At 39.9% G+C, this 16,053-nt stretch overlaps 1 protein-coding gene across 1 annotated transcript; it reads left to right on the top strand.

Annotated features, from left to right (window-relative positions):
* Positions 1-4,913: 4,913 nt before the first annotated feature.
* On the top strand, positions 4,914-15,267 carry LOC104470596 (receptor-type tyrosine-protein phosphatase T-like; the record flags this gene model as incomplete). The annotated part of the gene is made up of 4 exons (XM_010085571.1): positions 4,914-5,185; positions 10,775-10,856; positions 13,456-13,571; positions 15,093-15,267. Coding segments are annotated over 4 exons (645 nt in total), but the record flags the coding sequence as incomplete, so codon positions are not given.
* Between the last annotated feature and the right edge of the window lie 786 nt (positions 15,268-16,053).

Raw genomic sequence — 16,053 nt, forward strand, 5'->3', positions numbered from 1 at the left:
GGCCCCTTCCAACCAGGGTTATTCCGTGTTGCGTTGCTCTGTCTTATCAAGATCAGATGTCAGACTTACTTGGAGATAGAGCTGTTCTTTGGAAATAAGCAAAACCGTGCCTCTAAAACGTGCTCGTACACCTAACAGCACTGCTGGAAAACCTGTTCCTTTATTTTGGGAAGGAGTTTGCTGTTTAAAAGAACATTCTGTACCTGATTCTGGTTTTCAAGGTTTTAGAAATCTTGTTTTGCAGTTGAGCATTTTGACAGCTTTCTTTTCAAGTTACGTTCAGTCTTTAATGGTTGCTGTAATTTCACTTTTAAACAGCAGCGTTCTTCAAAGCCAGCAGTGAAACAGCATCAGCTGAGGTCTGTCTGGGGATCACGAGGGGTTCCCAGTGATCTCGGTTTCTTCAGCTGTCATTTGTCAGAACACACTCATGTAATCTTAATGAACAATGTGCAAAGCCATTAAAAACCCAATTACGGCTTTGGTTTTACTGCAGACGTGAGAAAATGCAATCATAAAGTGCTGATGTGTAAACACAATAGCCACCATCTGCTCCCGAGTAGCATTTCAGCTCCAGAAAGAGGATATATGTTGCAGATGCATCAATAATAGGACGCTTATCAAGGCATCATTATGCACCAAGCAGGGGAAAAATTGAAATTTATGGCCAGCTAGAGAGCACTTCATGGTTTAATTCCCCAGTTTTCAGTGGTATGTTTAATAACCATGAGAGAGTGCCGCTTTATGTTCCTGTCGTTTGAATGGATTTTTAAAAATGAATTTATTTACCGTCTTCCCATCCTCCTTGCTTCTGACTGATCTGAACATAACACATTTATTTTTGATTATTCAGGAAGCTGGTAAAACCAGCAAGATATTAATTAATCTAACCTGTTGATCCAAGAGCACTAAATTTAGTTGACTTGATATTCAATCTGCTTTAATGAGCATATACTTCTGTGGCCAATAAATATAAAAAAGAACTTTTTAGCAGCATGAGTGATTTTTTTCCCCCGAACTTTTTTTTTCCAGTTCAGTGTTGACCTCATGCCACTTCTCTGGATGGAGGTAAACAAAACAATGAGGCTAAATGATTTATTTTTTTTCCTACTATTATCATTTTTCAAAGTTGGATATGCAGTGGTCTAAATAAGAGTTTTTCTCCAAGATACCTTTTGTTTTATTCAGATTCTTGCCTGGAGATATTGAAGTGGCTTTTAGTCATTCATTGATCAATAATTTCCATTTGTGACATGTTAATTCATTCCCTAGTTCTTTATATGAATGGAAAATGTGATAAGTGGTTTGTTGGTGCCTGACCAGATTGTATCTCTTTTATTTGCGTCTACAGGCCTATAAATTGAGAATAAGTCCCATCAGCTTCGATTGTGTGTTCAGTCTAAAGAAGATTGTCAGACTCTGAATCACAATATGTCAATTTTTATTAAGGAGAGTAAGGAAAAACACACTTGTCCTTAAAAAGCTGTTTCAAATTTTTGTGCTTTTTGTTGGGAGCAATTCTCATGATCTTTCACGTACCTCTCCAGACATATCCTCTCCAGACAAGCTTTATTGGGCAGGGGCATTTATAAGACGACAGTGGGTCTCAGCTATTGATCTTGGAAAGATGCAGAGCAACCTTTTGAAAGTCTGAGAGGACAGGGGACAGGACACCTGTTCAAGTTCACACAGTGAAAAGAAAAATGAAAATGTGTACGGATGGGTATATTTGGAGGTCAGCTTACAGAATCCAGGGTATAATTTATTCACAACAATTTTGTATATTGGTGTATTCTTGTATCTGATGTCAGTCTTGACGGAACTGTAAGTTTGCACCCTCTACAATGGCCAGGCTTGAGGTTTTGCTCCCTGTGCTTTGACTGCCCAGGGGAAGGGTTTGTGCTGGAAGGTGCCCCACTAAGTCTGTGGAAATAAGGAATGTGGTATAGTCAGTAGGTGATAAACTGGTTTAAACAAGGGGTGAGTACTTTCCTCTGACAGAGATGGCACTAGGAGGGGAATGTTTTCATCTTTTCCACTGTCATGTAAAATAATATCTCTTATCAGCGCATTCCTGGAGACACATTTTTGTAGTATTTTCTCCTGTATCCCTGGGCATACTGTATTTAAAAAATTCATAAGCTATAAATAAGAAGCTATGAATAATTTGCATATGACGATTGTTTATAAGGCTATTCTTTTTGTAACTAAGACATCATTTTGTTAGGTGCTTTTTGGTGGATGGATATTTTACTTGTGTTGTCAGTCACTAGCTTCAGGCTCCATACTCTCTCTAGAATTGTCAGCAGTTGCACAAAGGGCCATTGTCGTACCATGAATAGCTTGTGATTCATTTTTTTGTGGGTGGCAAAAAAAAATAAAATTGTAATTATTGCTTTGAACTTTTTCTAAAAGCTGATGTTTTTTCTCCCAAAGGAAAACTTGTTATTTTTGTACATGAATCTGTAAAAGTGAAATACTCCCTAACTTTTTCTATTCTTGAAACTCTTACCTACCCCAGTGCAGTTCAGGACTGTATTGTGATAGACACCGTACAGCTTCAGAGGAGTTCTTAAGGGTAGGAATCCAGGTATTACCCAAATAATAAGCAGAACACAGTGTAACAACATAAAAGTTGACAAAGATTCCTAGAAGTGCAATGATGTACCCTATGATCCAGTCAACGATGGTGCAAAAACCACTTTTCCTGGGTTCCTCCCCGGTGTTACAGACGCTTTGTCAAAACCCTTTTAGATGCGCAGGAGCTCTGCGCTTCTGTACTGAGTGTTTTAATTGACTCTACTGTCATCCTCAACTGTGAGATCTGGCAAATATAGAATTTGTTGTCATTGTTTCTTGTACTGTTTCTCACAGTGGCATTGAAATGCTGCCGGCAGTGCCTTCCCAGCAGCTACTACACTCCTCTGGACTATACCACCATCACACAGCGATTGTACAGTGGCTTTCCTCCTAGGTGCTCAGTAGAAGAGTGTTTCTTATGACGATTCTTGCTTTCTTTGTAAGGGAAGATAAAGCAGACTGCGTGTCCTGACGGAGATCATGGAAGCCAGTGTCATAATTAGCCTTGGAAAGCCGGCTGTTGGGTTTCCAGCCTGCTGCCTCGACTATCAGGCTGTGCTGCCTCTTAGCTTGTTGGCAGTTGTGCTTTCTCATAATCAAGTATCTTAGGGCATAGAAGCAGAACCAAATCTCAGTTTCTCAAAATCTTAGGTCATTCGGGTGGATGTTTAAGAATAGTATGTATACAGTACTCACTGAAGAAGATAATTTAGTGGTTGACTGGGAGCAGAACTAGATCAACAGTGAACATTTGTCAGGATCTCATCTTATGATCTTTGATTGTTAGAGAGAAATTGAAAAGTTTGGGTTTGGCTCTTATGTTTCTCAAAGTCCTTGCTGTGAATCTGGAATTTCTTGCTTTGGGGCCATGTTGATTTTCAGCATATCAAAATGAAAGATAGACTTGCCAGAGAGCATCTTGCCTATAAATTTTCATATTTCCTAGTAGAGGCTCTTCCCCAGCTGTGCTTGTATTGTGCTTGATTTTTCCAAGGTCTCTAGAGTGTGTGATTTTTTTTTTTTTTTAATGAAATAGACTTCCTTCTGCGTCCGTGCTTTTCAATCCTTTACAAAATGCACATATATCATATAAACACAGGAAAAAAAGCACATTTTCATGGGAGAAAGTTGCTGGTATCTGTTGATATAAATTTAGAATATATGGCTCTTCACTGCACAGAATTGATAAAAATGTTTATCTGGCTCATCTGAGTGTCACACTGCTATAGCACAAAATAGGGAAAGTCGATAGGTTAGAAGTGAGGCAAGGGTTTTCAAACTCAATTTTCTGTGAGCTGCAAGGGGCCAGCAGAGAAATACATTTGTAGCATGCCTTGGCAGCGGCGGCAGAGCTGAGAGTGTCAAGAGGACTGCATTTGATTAAAAATTATCATGCCTGGCTGCTGGCACACTGATTCTGCCCCCCACCTTCCCCCCTCTTAGTATTTTCTTCAGCTTTTTTCTGAGTGTGTCTGCACACCCATAAAGGAGATCCTTTAAACAGAATTGAGTCAAATAACTGTTGTAATGTTTTCCCTTATTGCTAGCATTTGTCACCTTGATGCATCTGTGGAGAGATGAGTTGAGACACAATGTGCTGTAAAATAACTGCTTGATGAATCAAAATGTGAGTTCAACATCAAGTGCCATCCTTAATATCATGCAAGCTTCCAGGTTAATAAACTCATAAATTGCCTTAGTATATTTTTCCCTCCCTGAATTCATCCTGTCCTTCCCTCCTAGAAATATAATTGTCCTTGTTGTGTTGTTTCTAGTTGAGATGTTGGTGTTATGCTAACAAGCCTCATTCATCTGGGCTCTGAAAATTGTTTGTTTTTTTTTTTTTTCTTAACACATTTCAACCTTCAAAAGTTTATAGTACCAAGATGCAGGGTTCACAGGCATGAAGTAGGTAGGGGCCACGTAGGCAAACGTTAGCTGAGAATTTGGCCCATTGGTGTAGTTTTTGTGTTGAATGCGCCTTTGGAGGGCTGTGCGTGGTGAGAGCCACGTCGCTGCTGGAAGTGTGAATGTGCTCTCGTTTAGAGTGACTGTTTTATCACAAGGTTACAAAATAATAAAAGCAAAATAGTATTTTCATTCTGATTTTTAAGTTATCTAATTAAAGTGGTTCTAGTTGGCCCTGTGTGTCCTCTACAGTTTTAATATCCTTTCTTCCTGTTACCTAACAACTGGCATAACATAACTTGAGTTCTTCATATGAATATTTAGTTTTCTGGCTTCTGAGGGAATCACAGACTTTTCTAATGGAGCTTTTTACTGAAAAAGCCAAACAAACCCACACTTTCTTCTCTTTTTGCTTTCCCCTGTAGGCTCCTTCATGATGGTGAACAGCTCTGGGCGGGCGTCAGGGCAGAAAGCTCACTTGCTGCTGCCCACGCTGAAGGAAAACGACACACACTGCATCGACTTCCACTATTACTTATCCAGCAGGGACCGTTCCAGCCCCGGATCTCTGAATGTCTACGTGAAGGTGAACGGAGGACCACAAGGCAATCCCATATGGAATGTCTCGGGGGTTGTTACAGAAGGATGGGTGAAAGCAGAACTTGCCATCAGTACGTTCTGGCCACATTTTTATCAGGTAGGAGTTTGTCATATTTTTCTCTCTTTTTCCTTTGAATGTTTGGTTAGGTATGAGCTAAGCTATTGTTAGCAATAGGTATTCTGAAAATCAAATCTCCCCCAACTTCTTTCTATCAGAATGAATTTACATATAGCAGTTTTATAGCAAAAGGATTATATAGGTATCTTAACATATTTCTTCCCACTTCACCCTATTTATTCTGGCCAAGTCACAGAGTGATGGATAGACTCCTGGGATTCAAATTATTGTCAAGTTAAGACCCCCTTGTTTATCATGAACTTAGCGCACAAACAGCATAGTATTGGCATTTTCCATAGCACCAGGTAAATGTAAATACAGCTGAGTGTCTAGGTGTGTAACTGCATCTCTACATAAATTTGCTTGAACTATTTTTGGCCCTTGATTGGTTCCATAAGAAGGAACACTTGTTCACTCAGCATTGCATCTGGACTTTTCCTGTGTCCGTATGAGTGGTGTAAGTACATAAGCTGCTAATAAAATCTTGTACCGTGTTATCAACAGGTAACACCATTCCTCTTTGTTTCAGCACTGCTTGTAATGTAATTTGACTTGTTCTCTTGGGAGATTTTTTTTTAAACAAGCACAAAGTTGAGGAATGTAATGGTTAAGTTCTTTTTTGGTTATATAAATTTTATAGCTACTTGTTAGTTGTCCACTTCAAACTTCATGTAGCAACTTTGCAGTCATTAATTTAGGTTTAATTAGATAAGATTGCACACAATGGACTCACATACCTCTTGGTAAGTGTTGGAAGCATGGTTTTGTCTTATTTTATACTTAAGACCAAAAAAAAAAAAAAAGCCTGGGAGGGAATTTCACCCTGAACTTTGTAGGAAAAGCTGATGTACACATGACACTTAAAAGACATGAGTGAGGTAGGAATTATGATAGAAAAAAACTATGAAAAGGCAGCAAATAGTCTGTGGAGAAGAAACAGCAAGTAGAAAATCTTTTTTTTTTTTTCTTTTAATAACTGGGTAGGAGGTCTGTAAAATCTGAGCTGAAGTGGAATGCTTTAATGTTCTGCCTCTGAAAAAGAGTTGGATATCAGCAGAATACATAAAACATGCTATGCAGGGTAAGAGAAAAGGGATAGATGCAAATGCGTGGAAAGTGGTGTTTTAAGGGCTGTGCACAACTTGTCACTAGTTCTGAGGTCATGTTGAAGTGCTTATGCTCCATTCATATTAACACGAACCTGGTCATGAACTGGAATTTGCTTCATAGTAGGTGCTCTACAGAGATAACAGAAATGATCTTTCACCCAGATAATCAGTGCTTGAAAAACCTGGAAAAGACAGTCAGATCTCACACTGAGAGCGCCTACTCTTAGATATACCAATAGTAGACTTCCTGAGCCTTACTTACTTCTTTTGCGAGCCCTTTTGGAGGTCAAGTTTGCCTTTCCTGAGCAAAAAATCCTTTAAATCAAACAAGAATTTTTCACTGCAGTGCAAAAATGAGCAGCTTGGAAGCCAGCAGTAAGTCTCTAGGAGTAGTTCCTTCTTAGAAAATGCAAGGATTTAATTTTTTAATTTTTTTTGATGAATGGGTGTGATGCTTCTGCTTGTTTATATTTGTGTTCTTATTCCCTAAGTGTGGCTTTTAAAATTTGAGATCTGTCCCTCTATTATGAAGGATCTAATAGACTGATCTGTTATCAGTCCCTGATTTTATAAACAGTCTTCCATTGATGAGTCTACAATCTTCTACATTTAATCAACGTTTGTTTTTTGTTTTGATTTTGTTTTTTTTTTTTAAAGACAGCCTTAAGTTTGCAAAAGTGAAGAGGAAAACACAATGAAGGACTTAGACAAAATTATTGTTATTTGGCAGCTTAAAGTAACGCTTCTGGCTAAAGGAGTTGAGAGGTGGCAGGATGTCAAAGCTTGGATGTAGCGTTGCACAGGGAGTGTCTCATTTCACACTCGCAATCTAGGATGTGCCATTGGAGTGTTGTCAGCTTTAAATCAAAATTACAGACCTGGAGAGCTCTTTGTACACAAGAGACCTGAAAGCATGTTCTGTATTTCGAAAGCACCAGGTAACACAGGGGGGAAAAAAAAAAAAGGGCATTTTTCTGAAATAATGAAATCTGTGTCGGAAATTCAGTCAGGCAAAACAGCTGGAGCTTTCTGCCCTGTCTGAGGCTTCAACTTGAACTCTGGAGATGTGACTAGTGGAAAACTAGTAACCAAGCCGATTGCCAGAGGTCTTGTTTTCAGTCTGGCAGTTCCACACAAGGGTCATATGAGCCATCTGGATGCAAAGCACCCTGCTGAGATAGAAACGTGGGGTCGGTGGACATTGATCATTTCTACCCTAGAGTTACTCCTACTTGGGTTCCCAGCCTGCAAATGTTTTTAGTGCAGTGAGAGAAAGCCGTAATAGTTCTGGGAGAAAGGTGATACGTGTAATCTTGAATTACTGCTCGCCATGAGGATGAACTTAGTCCCAGAATGCACCGAGGGCAGCACTCGAGTCTGCCAGGAGGAGTTTTTTTGATGGATAGCAAGGAACGTTATTGATCCGCGCCTGAAGACAACTGTTGTACCACAGCAGCTGAGCCAGGCGACGCTGCTAACACAGACGTTGTTGGTACATAGCAGCAGTGAGGTGTAGGCTTGTTTATTGGAAAGGAAACATGAAATGACTTCAGTATTTGCAGTTCTCAGGAGCATTTAGGAATGTTTTTTAAGAGTAAAGCTTTGCACTTTGTCATGTGTATTAATTACTGAGATGTTCCTTAACTGGAAATCAGTGTTAAATCCCTATGTCTCAACCACTGTACTACATTTCTGACTGAAGTTAAAAGGACATGAGCAATATTCAGTGTGAAATTTGCAGAACTGGGTCCCCTAAGCAGGGATTCCTGCCTTTTCCTCATGTCGGGGCTCAATTCCCTGTTTTCAGGAAAACCCGGTTGCTTCTGTGCTTCTTGCTTTGATAGGGCTGAGATGCTGCACTGAAAAAGACAGCAATGTGGAAGTTTGGAGTGGGAAATAACAAGAAAACCCCAGTATAAAGTAGAACAGATAATAGTTTGTCAAAACAATATTGTGTGAATTGGGAGGAATCCTCCACTCTTTGCGGTGAATGTTGCACCAGCGTGCATGGGGTTTTTAGGAGCTGACTCAGCTGGCAGCTTAAGTTAGGTTGTGCTGCGTTAAAGACTCTGTATGTGTCGGTAATTAACAGAAGATAGTTCTCTATGTATCGGTGCTTATTTCTGCCACTCAGAAATAGCTAAAGCCAGTGCCTTGGAGAGCTTTTCTTTCCAAGTTCTTGACTTGCAAGCAATTGAGAATTAGTTCATTGTGGCTTATAGCTTCTCGGAAATGCAAAACTAAAATAAGATCTTGTAGTTGTAATGTTACACTTGAATTCAAGTCTGAAGGGGGTGGCAGTAGTTCCTTACATGACCTTCCCAGTAAGTCTAGTTTTTATAATAAATTTCATTTCTTAAATTGTAATTTCCATACTAAGGACTTGCATTATACTCTTTATTTTATTCACTCCCTAAAAAGCCTATCAAGGACCTTGATAACACAAAACACTTGTTGATGTGGTTTGGATTATTTTATCTTCCAGAGACTCGCTTCCTCCTCCTGCTCCTTGGACAGCCTGTCTTTTGTCTGCCCTCCTCTGGAGCAGATCTGTGTTTCTACACATTGTTAGCACTTGAGGTTTTTTTTAGTTTATATAGTTGCCTGTTAACTTTTATCTTCTGCTTGTTTTTATCATGTCTTTTTGTAATGGACTTATTTCAGAAGATCTCATATTTGGATGTGTTTTGAATTGAGGGAGCAGATTTTAGGAAGTCACGGAAACGGAGCAGATATGTGTTTCTACACATTGTTAGCACTTGAGCTTTTTTTAGTTTATATAGTTGCCTGTTAACTTTTATCTTCTGCTTGTTTTTATCATGTCTTTTTGTAATGGACTTATTTCAGAAGATCTCATATTTGGATGTGTTTTGAATTGAGGGAGCAGATTTTAGGAAGTCACGGAAACACGAGTAGAAACTATGTTCTGGAAGGTGAAATGCAAAGCAAAATGAATACCAGCAGGATACCAATATGAAGGATGTATTGGTTTACTTTGATAGCCAGGACGTGCAGTGATCAGCACTTGGACGGTTGAATCTTTTACTGTACTAGATCTTGTGATGAAGGAGAGGCTGAACAGGGACAGACTGGGAATACCAGCTTTTATTTAGAATGAAAATGTGTTAAAAACTGGCTTTAAGTAGTTAACTGTGCTCTAGTAATGAGTTTTAGAGATTACAAATTACTGAAATACTTTCTCCTATGCGACTAGCTGCACTAGAATACTGCTCTAATAGTAATAACCGTGCCAGCTGAACGTGCTAATTAACTCTGTCCTTGAAAACATTACTGTATACTCATGCAAAAATGGACAATTGAGTACAGTGTGAACATTAGTAAGAGGGAATGAAACTGGGGACATCCCTTTCAAATGCAGAGGACAGCACCCATTACATCTCTACCCATTCATTATTTTTTTTTAAATGATAAAAGATAGCACCTCATTCCTTTGGGAAGAGAATGACTGCAATGAGGGCACAGGCACAACTCCTGTCCTACTGTCCTTTAATTGTTGGGCAAGCTACGCCTTATTTAATACTGTTTTCTCCTGAATTTTTAGTTAGCTTATCTGGCAGCAGTTAACTTCATTTTAATGATCTATTTGTCAGTTTATTAGAATTTTTTTTAATTTTTTTTCCTCCCCCCTCCACAGCTGATTTTCAGATAGCCTGTATTTTTTTTTAGTAACAGGGTGCTTCAGATCACGGCAGTTTTTCAGGTAAAATCACAAAGCCCCAGGAAAGAATGAGATTTTTGTTCATTGGTAATTGAATATCTATTCAGAGCCAAGTCAGTGGAACGCTTTCATTATCCACATACATAAATAAAATAGAAAGCGCTAGTTAGTGTACCATTAACGCAGAGAAATACTGCATGTGGTTATTAAGAATATTCCTTCTCAGACCATGTCAGTTCAGTTCAGGGAAAGGCAGTAACAACTTTATTATATCCAGGAGAATCTTATTTCAGTCCAGTGACCAGAATCCAGGGTCATCCGTTGCTCATAATTTGCTTTCTAATGCTGCAGTGGCATGCACGCGAAATCAGGGTTTTCTCCAGAAGAATCCATGCAGGGTTTTTGATTCACCGAGATAATTTTATTGCATGTGCAGCATTCTCCAACTCTGAGGCATACTAGGAACAAGATGTCAAATTGTTACCCACCTAGTGTTCTCAGACTGGGGTTTGAAGTGAATATAGGTGTGCATGTGAAAGAATCACGTAGTTGTCTCTAGTCCTAATGAATGTTGCTTCGACATTTTGTTTTCCATATCAAACAGATTTTCAATCTTTAATATGCACATACATGCTGAATCACCTTGGTATCCCTTCATTATTAAGGGTGAAATGCTTTGACTGACTCCGACATTGGATGAAGAACAAAATATGGTGACTGGCCAAATGAGTAGCGTAGCTATTCTTTTTAAGAAAACTTTTTTAAAATTTTGTATTGCAGGTGATATTTGAATCTGTCTCTTTGAAAGGACACCCAGGGTACATAGCTGTGGATGAAGTCAGAGTTCTCGCCCATCCATGCAGTAAGTACTTTTTGTTTTTCTCACTGTATCAATGCGTTGTATACCAGGCTCTACAGTCTAAAGGAGTGATTTACCCCATTTGGTCGGCACTAAACTGTCGTCTTGTGTACCTTGGAGACACCTAAAGACGATCAGCCTTACATAATTGCATAACTTTGCAAGTTGTGCAAAAGGCAAAGCTGCTCTCAGCCTCTAGCTAGCCCCAGGACATCTGTGGAAGTCCCTCTTCCTTTTATGTTATGAGAACACAAAACTGATTGTTTTATTATTTCTGAATCATATTGCTGTAGAAAACAATCTAAAAAGCTTCTGAGAATATCCTGTATGGTTAACTTAAGAAGAAGCAAACACTTTTTTTTCAGTATTTCCTCAGTAAAGGACATGTCCCGGAGGTGTGTGTCTCTCAACAAACATTAAACCCCTGTAAAGATATTAAAAATAAATCTAGTTCAGACAATACACTTGCACAGCAGTAGAAACTAATGCAAGTTCATTACGCTGTTCAGAAATATTAGTTCTGCATTTCTTCTGTTGCAGCCATAATAATAAGCTTAGATTTTTTTTTTCCTATTTGAAGAAACCTTGAGCCTCAGTCTTTGAGTCTGAAGTTGTTTGGTTTCTCTGTGCATCCACAGTGTGGTTTGAGGACTTTCTGCAGTATACAGTTTCTTCTAAAGGTTATTTTTTCAATAGGCTTTAACAGCCCCTCTCCCCAGTTCAGTTTTACTAAGTCAGTGACAGCTGCTCACAAAAAAATCATTGATCTTGTTGACAGAGTGATATCAAGTGGTTTTCTTGCAATACAGAGTTTCAAAGAATCGCTGCCATTCAGTGTGACAGACGTGGTCCTGTTCAAGTTTAACAGGACATTTCTGATAACCGCAGTGTGGTTAACTGCTGTTTAAATCCTGTTTGTATTTACCACGTACTCGTTGCTCAGGCCTTTGGGTGCATTTACTTCATTAAGAAATACTTACAGTCTGCATTAACCAGATGTTGCTGATAACTGGCAGCATCCAAACAAATCTCCCAAATGGTCTGTGTGCGTTACGCAGTGTGTTGAGTGATGACTGATCCCTTTCCTGGGAAAGAGGCTGCTGAACAAAGTGTGGGACAAAGCCTGGGCAAGAAAGTTCTGGGGTTTAGAAAGAAGAGACGGGATGCTGTGTTATACTCCTGCTTAATCAAATATTTAAACTGATTTAAATCCATTTCTCCTAGTATATGCAGGTCCCTCTTCAAAATTAAAGTCTTTCTTGGTGACTCAAAGCTGAAACATTTCAAACAATTAAACTCTCTTCCATTTTGAATCAATTTGCAGCCTGCAGCACACAGAACTCATTCAAGCTGCAAGTTCTCTGCAGTCTTTGTAAAGGTTTCTCCTGTCCGATTCCCAGGGCTGCTTTTGGTTTTCAGCAGTGACAGCCACCAGGGTAAATGTCACGCCTGTGTTCCGTCGACTTGTACAGGCTTTGCCCCTCGTGTTCATTTTGCAATTGTTATAACTCAAAGCACAGGGACCATGAAGCTCCTGACGACCCTGGAGTTACTGAAATTATTGGTGTCATTTCTTCATTTCTGCTTTACCTTCATAGATGACAGTGTAGCAGACAGATCTAAGTATCAGCAATAATGTGGTGAAATGCCCCTAATGGCACAGTAACGGAGAAAAAAAATACCTTCATAGTGTTGCCTTTTTTTTTCCCCTGTGAAGGAATGTGCTGAATTACCAATTTTAGCTGTGCTAAAAGCTCGTTGGCTGTGTGTGCAATCACAGGACAGCCCTGTGCTCCCAGAGCTGGGCAGCCCTGGGGTCTGGGTCTTTGGGGTGGGCAGGGACCCCAATGGGCAGGGACACCTCCCACTAGCCCAGGTTGCTCAAAGCCTCATTCAGCCTGGCCTTGAACCCCTCCAGGGATGGGCCTCCAGAGCTGGGTGCAGCACTGCAGGGGGGGGTCTCATGAGAGCAGAGCAGAGGGGGAGAATCCCCTCCCTCGCCCATCACGCTGCTGGTGATGCCCCCAGGACACAGTTGGTTTTTGCTTCCAGCACACCTTGCTGGGTCGTGTTGACCTTCTCATCTACCAGCACCCCCAAGTCCTTCTCTTCAGGGCTGCTCTCAATGACACATTGTTATTCTGGAAGTCTAGGATGTATTTGATAGTCAAGAAAATAAAAAGGAAAAAAGACCCTTGTGAAAATTCGGTTTGGGTCAGTCATGCTTGACAAGCTCAGAAGCATTTGATATTTTCTTTTTTGACCTTTTTAGAAACACAGTATTCTGAAGAAAAGAAACTACTCAATTACTCTTTATAGCAAGCAGTAAGACATTGTGCTGATGACCATGAACTTGGGTTGTGATTTGATCTGTGTTCTCAGATATGCCAGAGCTTGTACGATCCCTTAGGCCATCTGCTGTTGGATCGATCGTCCACCTCTCTCTACAGTGAATAGTTAAATGCTGAAGGACAGCTTTATTTTGCAAAATCATTTTGTCAAGGATAGGCCGTAATGCTTTGCTGGGTGTTTAGATCTGTGTTGGTGTAACAGTCGGTTACTGCCTTGCTCTACCCTTGCGATACTTTGCATCTTTTGTCAGGAAAAGCACCTCATTTCCTACGGCTGCAGAACGTGGAGGTTAATGTGGGACAGAACGCGACATTCCAGTGCATTGCTGGGGGAAAGTGGTCACAGCATGACAAACTTTGGCTCCAGGTATAGTAGTGTCCTTTTTTTTTTTTTTTTCCTCAAGATAGATAGATAAAGACTGGGTGGTGGGGCAAAATATTTCCATGAAGATCCTTTGAGAGCGGCCTTAAATTCTTTCTAGGTGAGAGTTTAAGGTGACAAAGCACAGAATCATGGTACAGAAAATGGAAAACATGGTCAGTGACAGCTAAGTTTTGGTTTCAAACAAATGCCCATGCACCTGTAAGCACTCAGTCATAGAGCACAAAGGACAGAACACGTGGAATAGTTCTTAACTTGTGCTTAATTATTCAACCTTCTTTCCTCTCACACTCCAAAAATGTCCTCGCCCCAGAGTCACTGATAGTATGTTGAGAAGGAAACCTACTCTAAGGTCTGGGATTACTACCTGGACTGTGAAAACAGGCAAAACCAGTTTGTACCCACTGTTTTTCTTCTTCCCGGTTTCCCTTGGCTGCACTGATAGCAGATTGTTCCTTTTAGTCGCTCACTAAAAGACCAAAACCTTCCCTCTCTTCATGTCTATATGTTTATCCGAGTGGCTGGTCTTGAGAGACTGGGTTGTGCTGTTCGGGTGGGTATCGTGACAACCTTAAGAACTCATTTCAGTTCTAGGGTTGGAAATGGAGCATATGTCAAACTGAAGATGTGGAGTGCATGTTTCCCAGCGAGGGACAAAATTATTTCTTCTGCCCTTCGGAGTGCTCGGATACATGGAGTCCCAGCATACATAGAACTTTTAAAATAGTTGAGCTCTTTGCTGCTTCTAAACTTCTGATGTCCCAAACAAGTCCAGAGAATTCTCTTGCTGTATATACCGTACACGTACATGGGGCCAACATAAACTTTCAGAACGCGTAAGGCAGTCAATGATTTTTACTCTCAGTTTGGGCTGATGTGACTGAGTTCCTGACCACCCCATATTTGTAGCATCTGAGGCTATGACAGTTGCCTTTGTCATGGTTGGTATGGCATTTGCAGTCAAACAACTAGCAGATTTTCTCAAACTTTTTTATTGATTTCAGACATTTTAATAAACTTTAAAAATAACAATTTTAAATACAGTTTAAATACCAGGGGAGGAATCGGTTTACCTGGTCAAAAAAATGAAAATTAGTACTGGGGAAAGTCTTGAGTTGGTGAGAAATGTGGTTGGCATCATGTAAAAATGACTTAAGTCACTTCAATTGTTCTCTCATCACCGTTGTCCTAAAAATTACATTTTTATCTGAGATTTTTTAACCTATGGTGTACTTTTGGCATCCACCGAGATGTATATTTGGTTTATTCTTTATCTTTGAGTTATTTCTGTGAAATCTTTCTGCAGTTATGACTAGACGTGTGTCAAAGCACTTGTGACCTGAAGCAGTTTAAACCTTTTCCTGTGAGAAGCAGGGGTTTGGGAAGAAATTGTTGTTGTTACTACTGGGAAATCTGTTTTGGAAATGGACATATTTAATGAAAATAGCCTTAGGTGCATAATCTGTGTGTCTTCATAATTTATATTATGTTTGTCTGCCTTCACAGCAGTGGAACGGAAGGGACACAGCGTTAATGGTCACGCGAGTGGTCAACCACAGGCGCTTTTCTGCTACTGTCAGTGTGGCTGACACCTCTCAACGCAGCATCAGCAAGTACCGGTGTGTCATTCGTTCGGATGGTGGATCTGGAGTTTCGAATTATGCAGAGTTAATCGTGAAAGGTAGGTTGCACTAAAGCAGCACATTTATGCAAGATGAGTATTTATGTATAAAAATTTACATTCTGTTGGACCTTCTCCTTTCATTCCTTTTAAGTAGGAAAAAAGGGTAAAAGCAACGTGAATTTCAGTCATTTTCTTAAAACAAATATTTGAATCGAAACTTTGTCTGCAAACAGCCCTCTTCATAAGCTTTTGTAGTACCTATGGGTGCTTTTAATGTAGTCAGCTAAAGAGGTTGTTTGTCAGTCAGTATAAAAACTTACGTTCTATTGGACCTTCTCCTTTCATTCCTTTAAAGTTTAAGTAGGAAAATGGGTAAAAGCAACGTGAATTTCAGTCATTTTCTTAAAACAAATATTTGAATCGAAACTTTGTCTGCAAACAGCCCTCTTCATAAGCTTTTGTAGTACCTATGGGTGCTTTTAATGTAGTCAGCTAAAGAGGTTGTTTGTCAGTCAGCTTCATCTGCCCTCCTTTACAGTATTTTATCAGGCATCAGTAATCTCGTGATGGAGCATCGCATGTCAGAGGAGTCTGCTCAAGGCTGCTGGGAGTAAATGATGGGATTGATTCTGCTGACGTACTGAAGTACACAGCAGAAACATCAGGGGTTCTTGAAGGATGCTAGGGTTTTAGCCCTGTTATTTACTGTGATTCAAGAGCTGATACTGTGCCTGACGCATACAAGATGTGTCATGAGACATGCAGTAAAGTGCTATTTACTGTGCTGCTTTTGTTTGGTGGGTTGTGGTTTGGTTTTTTTGTTTTTTTTTTTTTTAAGTAAAC

Source organism: Pterocles gutturalis, unplaced genomic scaffold (assembly GCF_000699245.1).
Source record: "Pterocles gutturalis isolate BGI_N339 unplaced genomic scaffold, ASM69924v1 scaffold12335, whole genome shotgun sequence".
NCBI lineage: Eukaryota > Metazoa > Chordata > Aves > Pterocliformes > Pteroclidae > Pterocles > Pterocles gutturalis.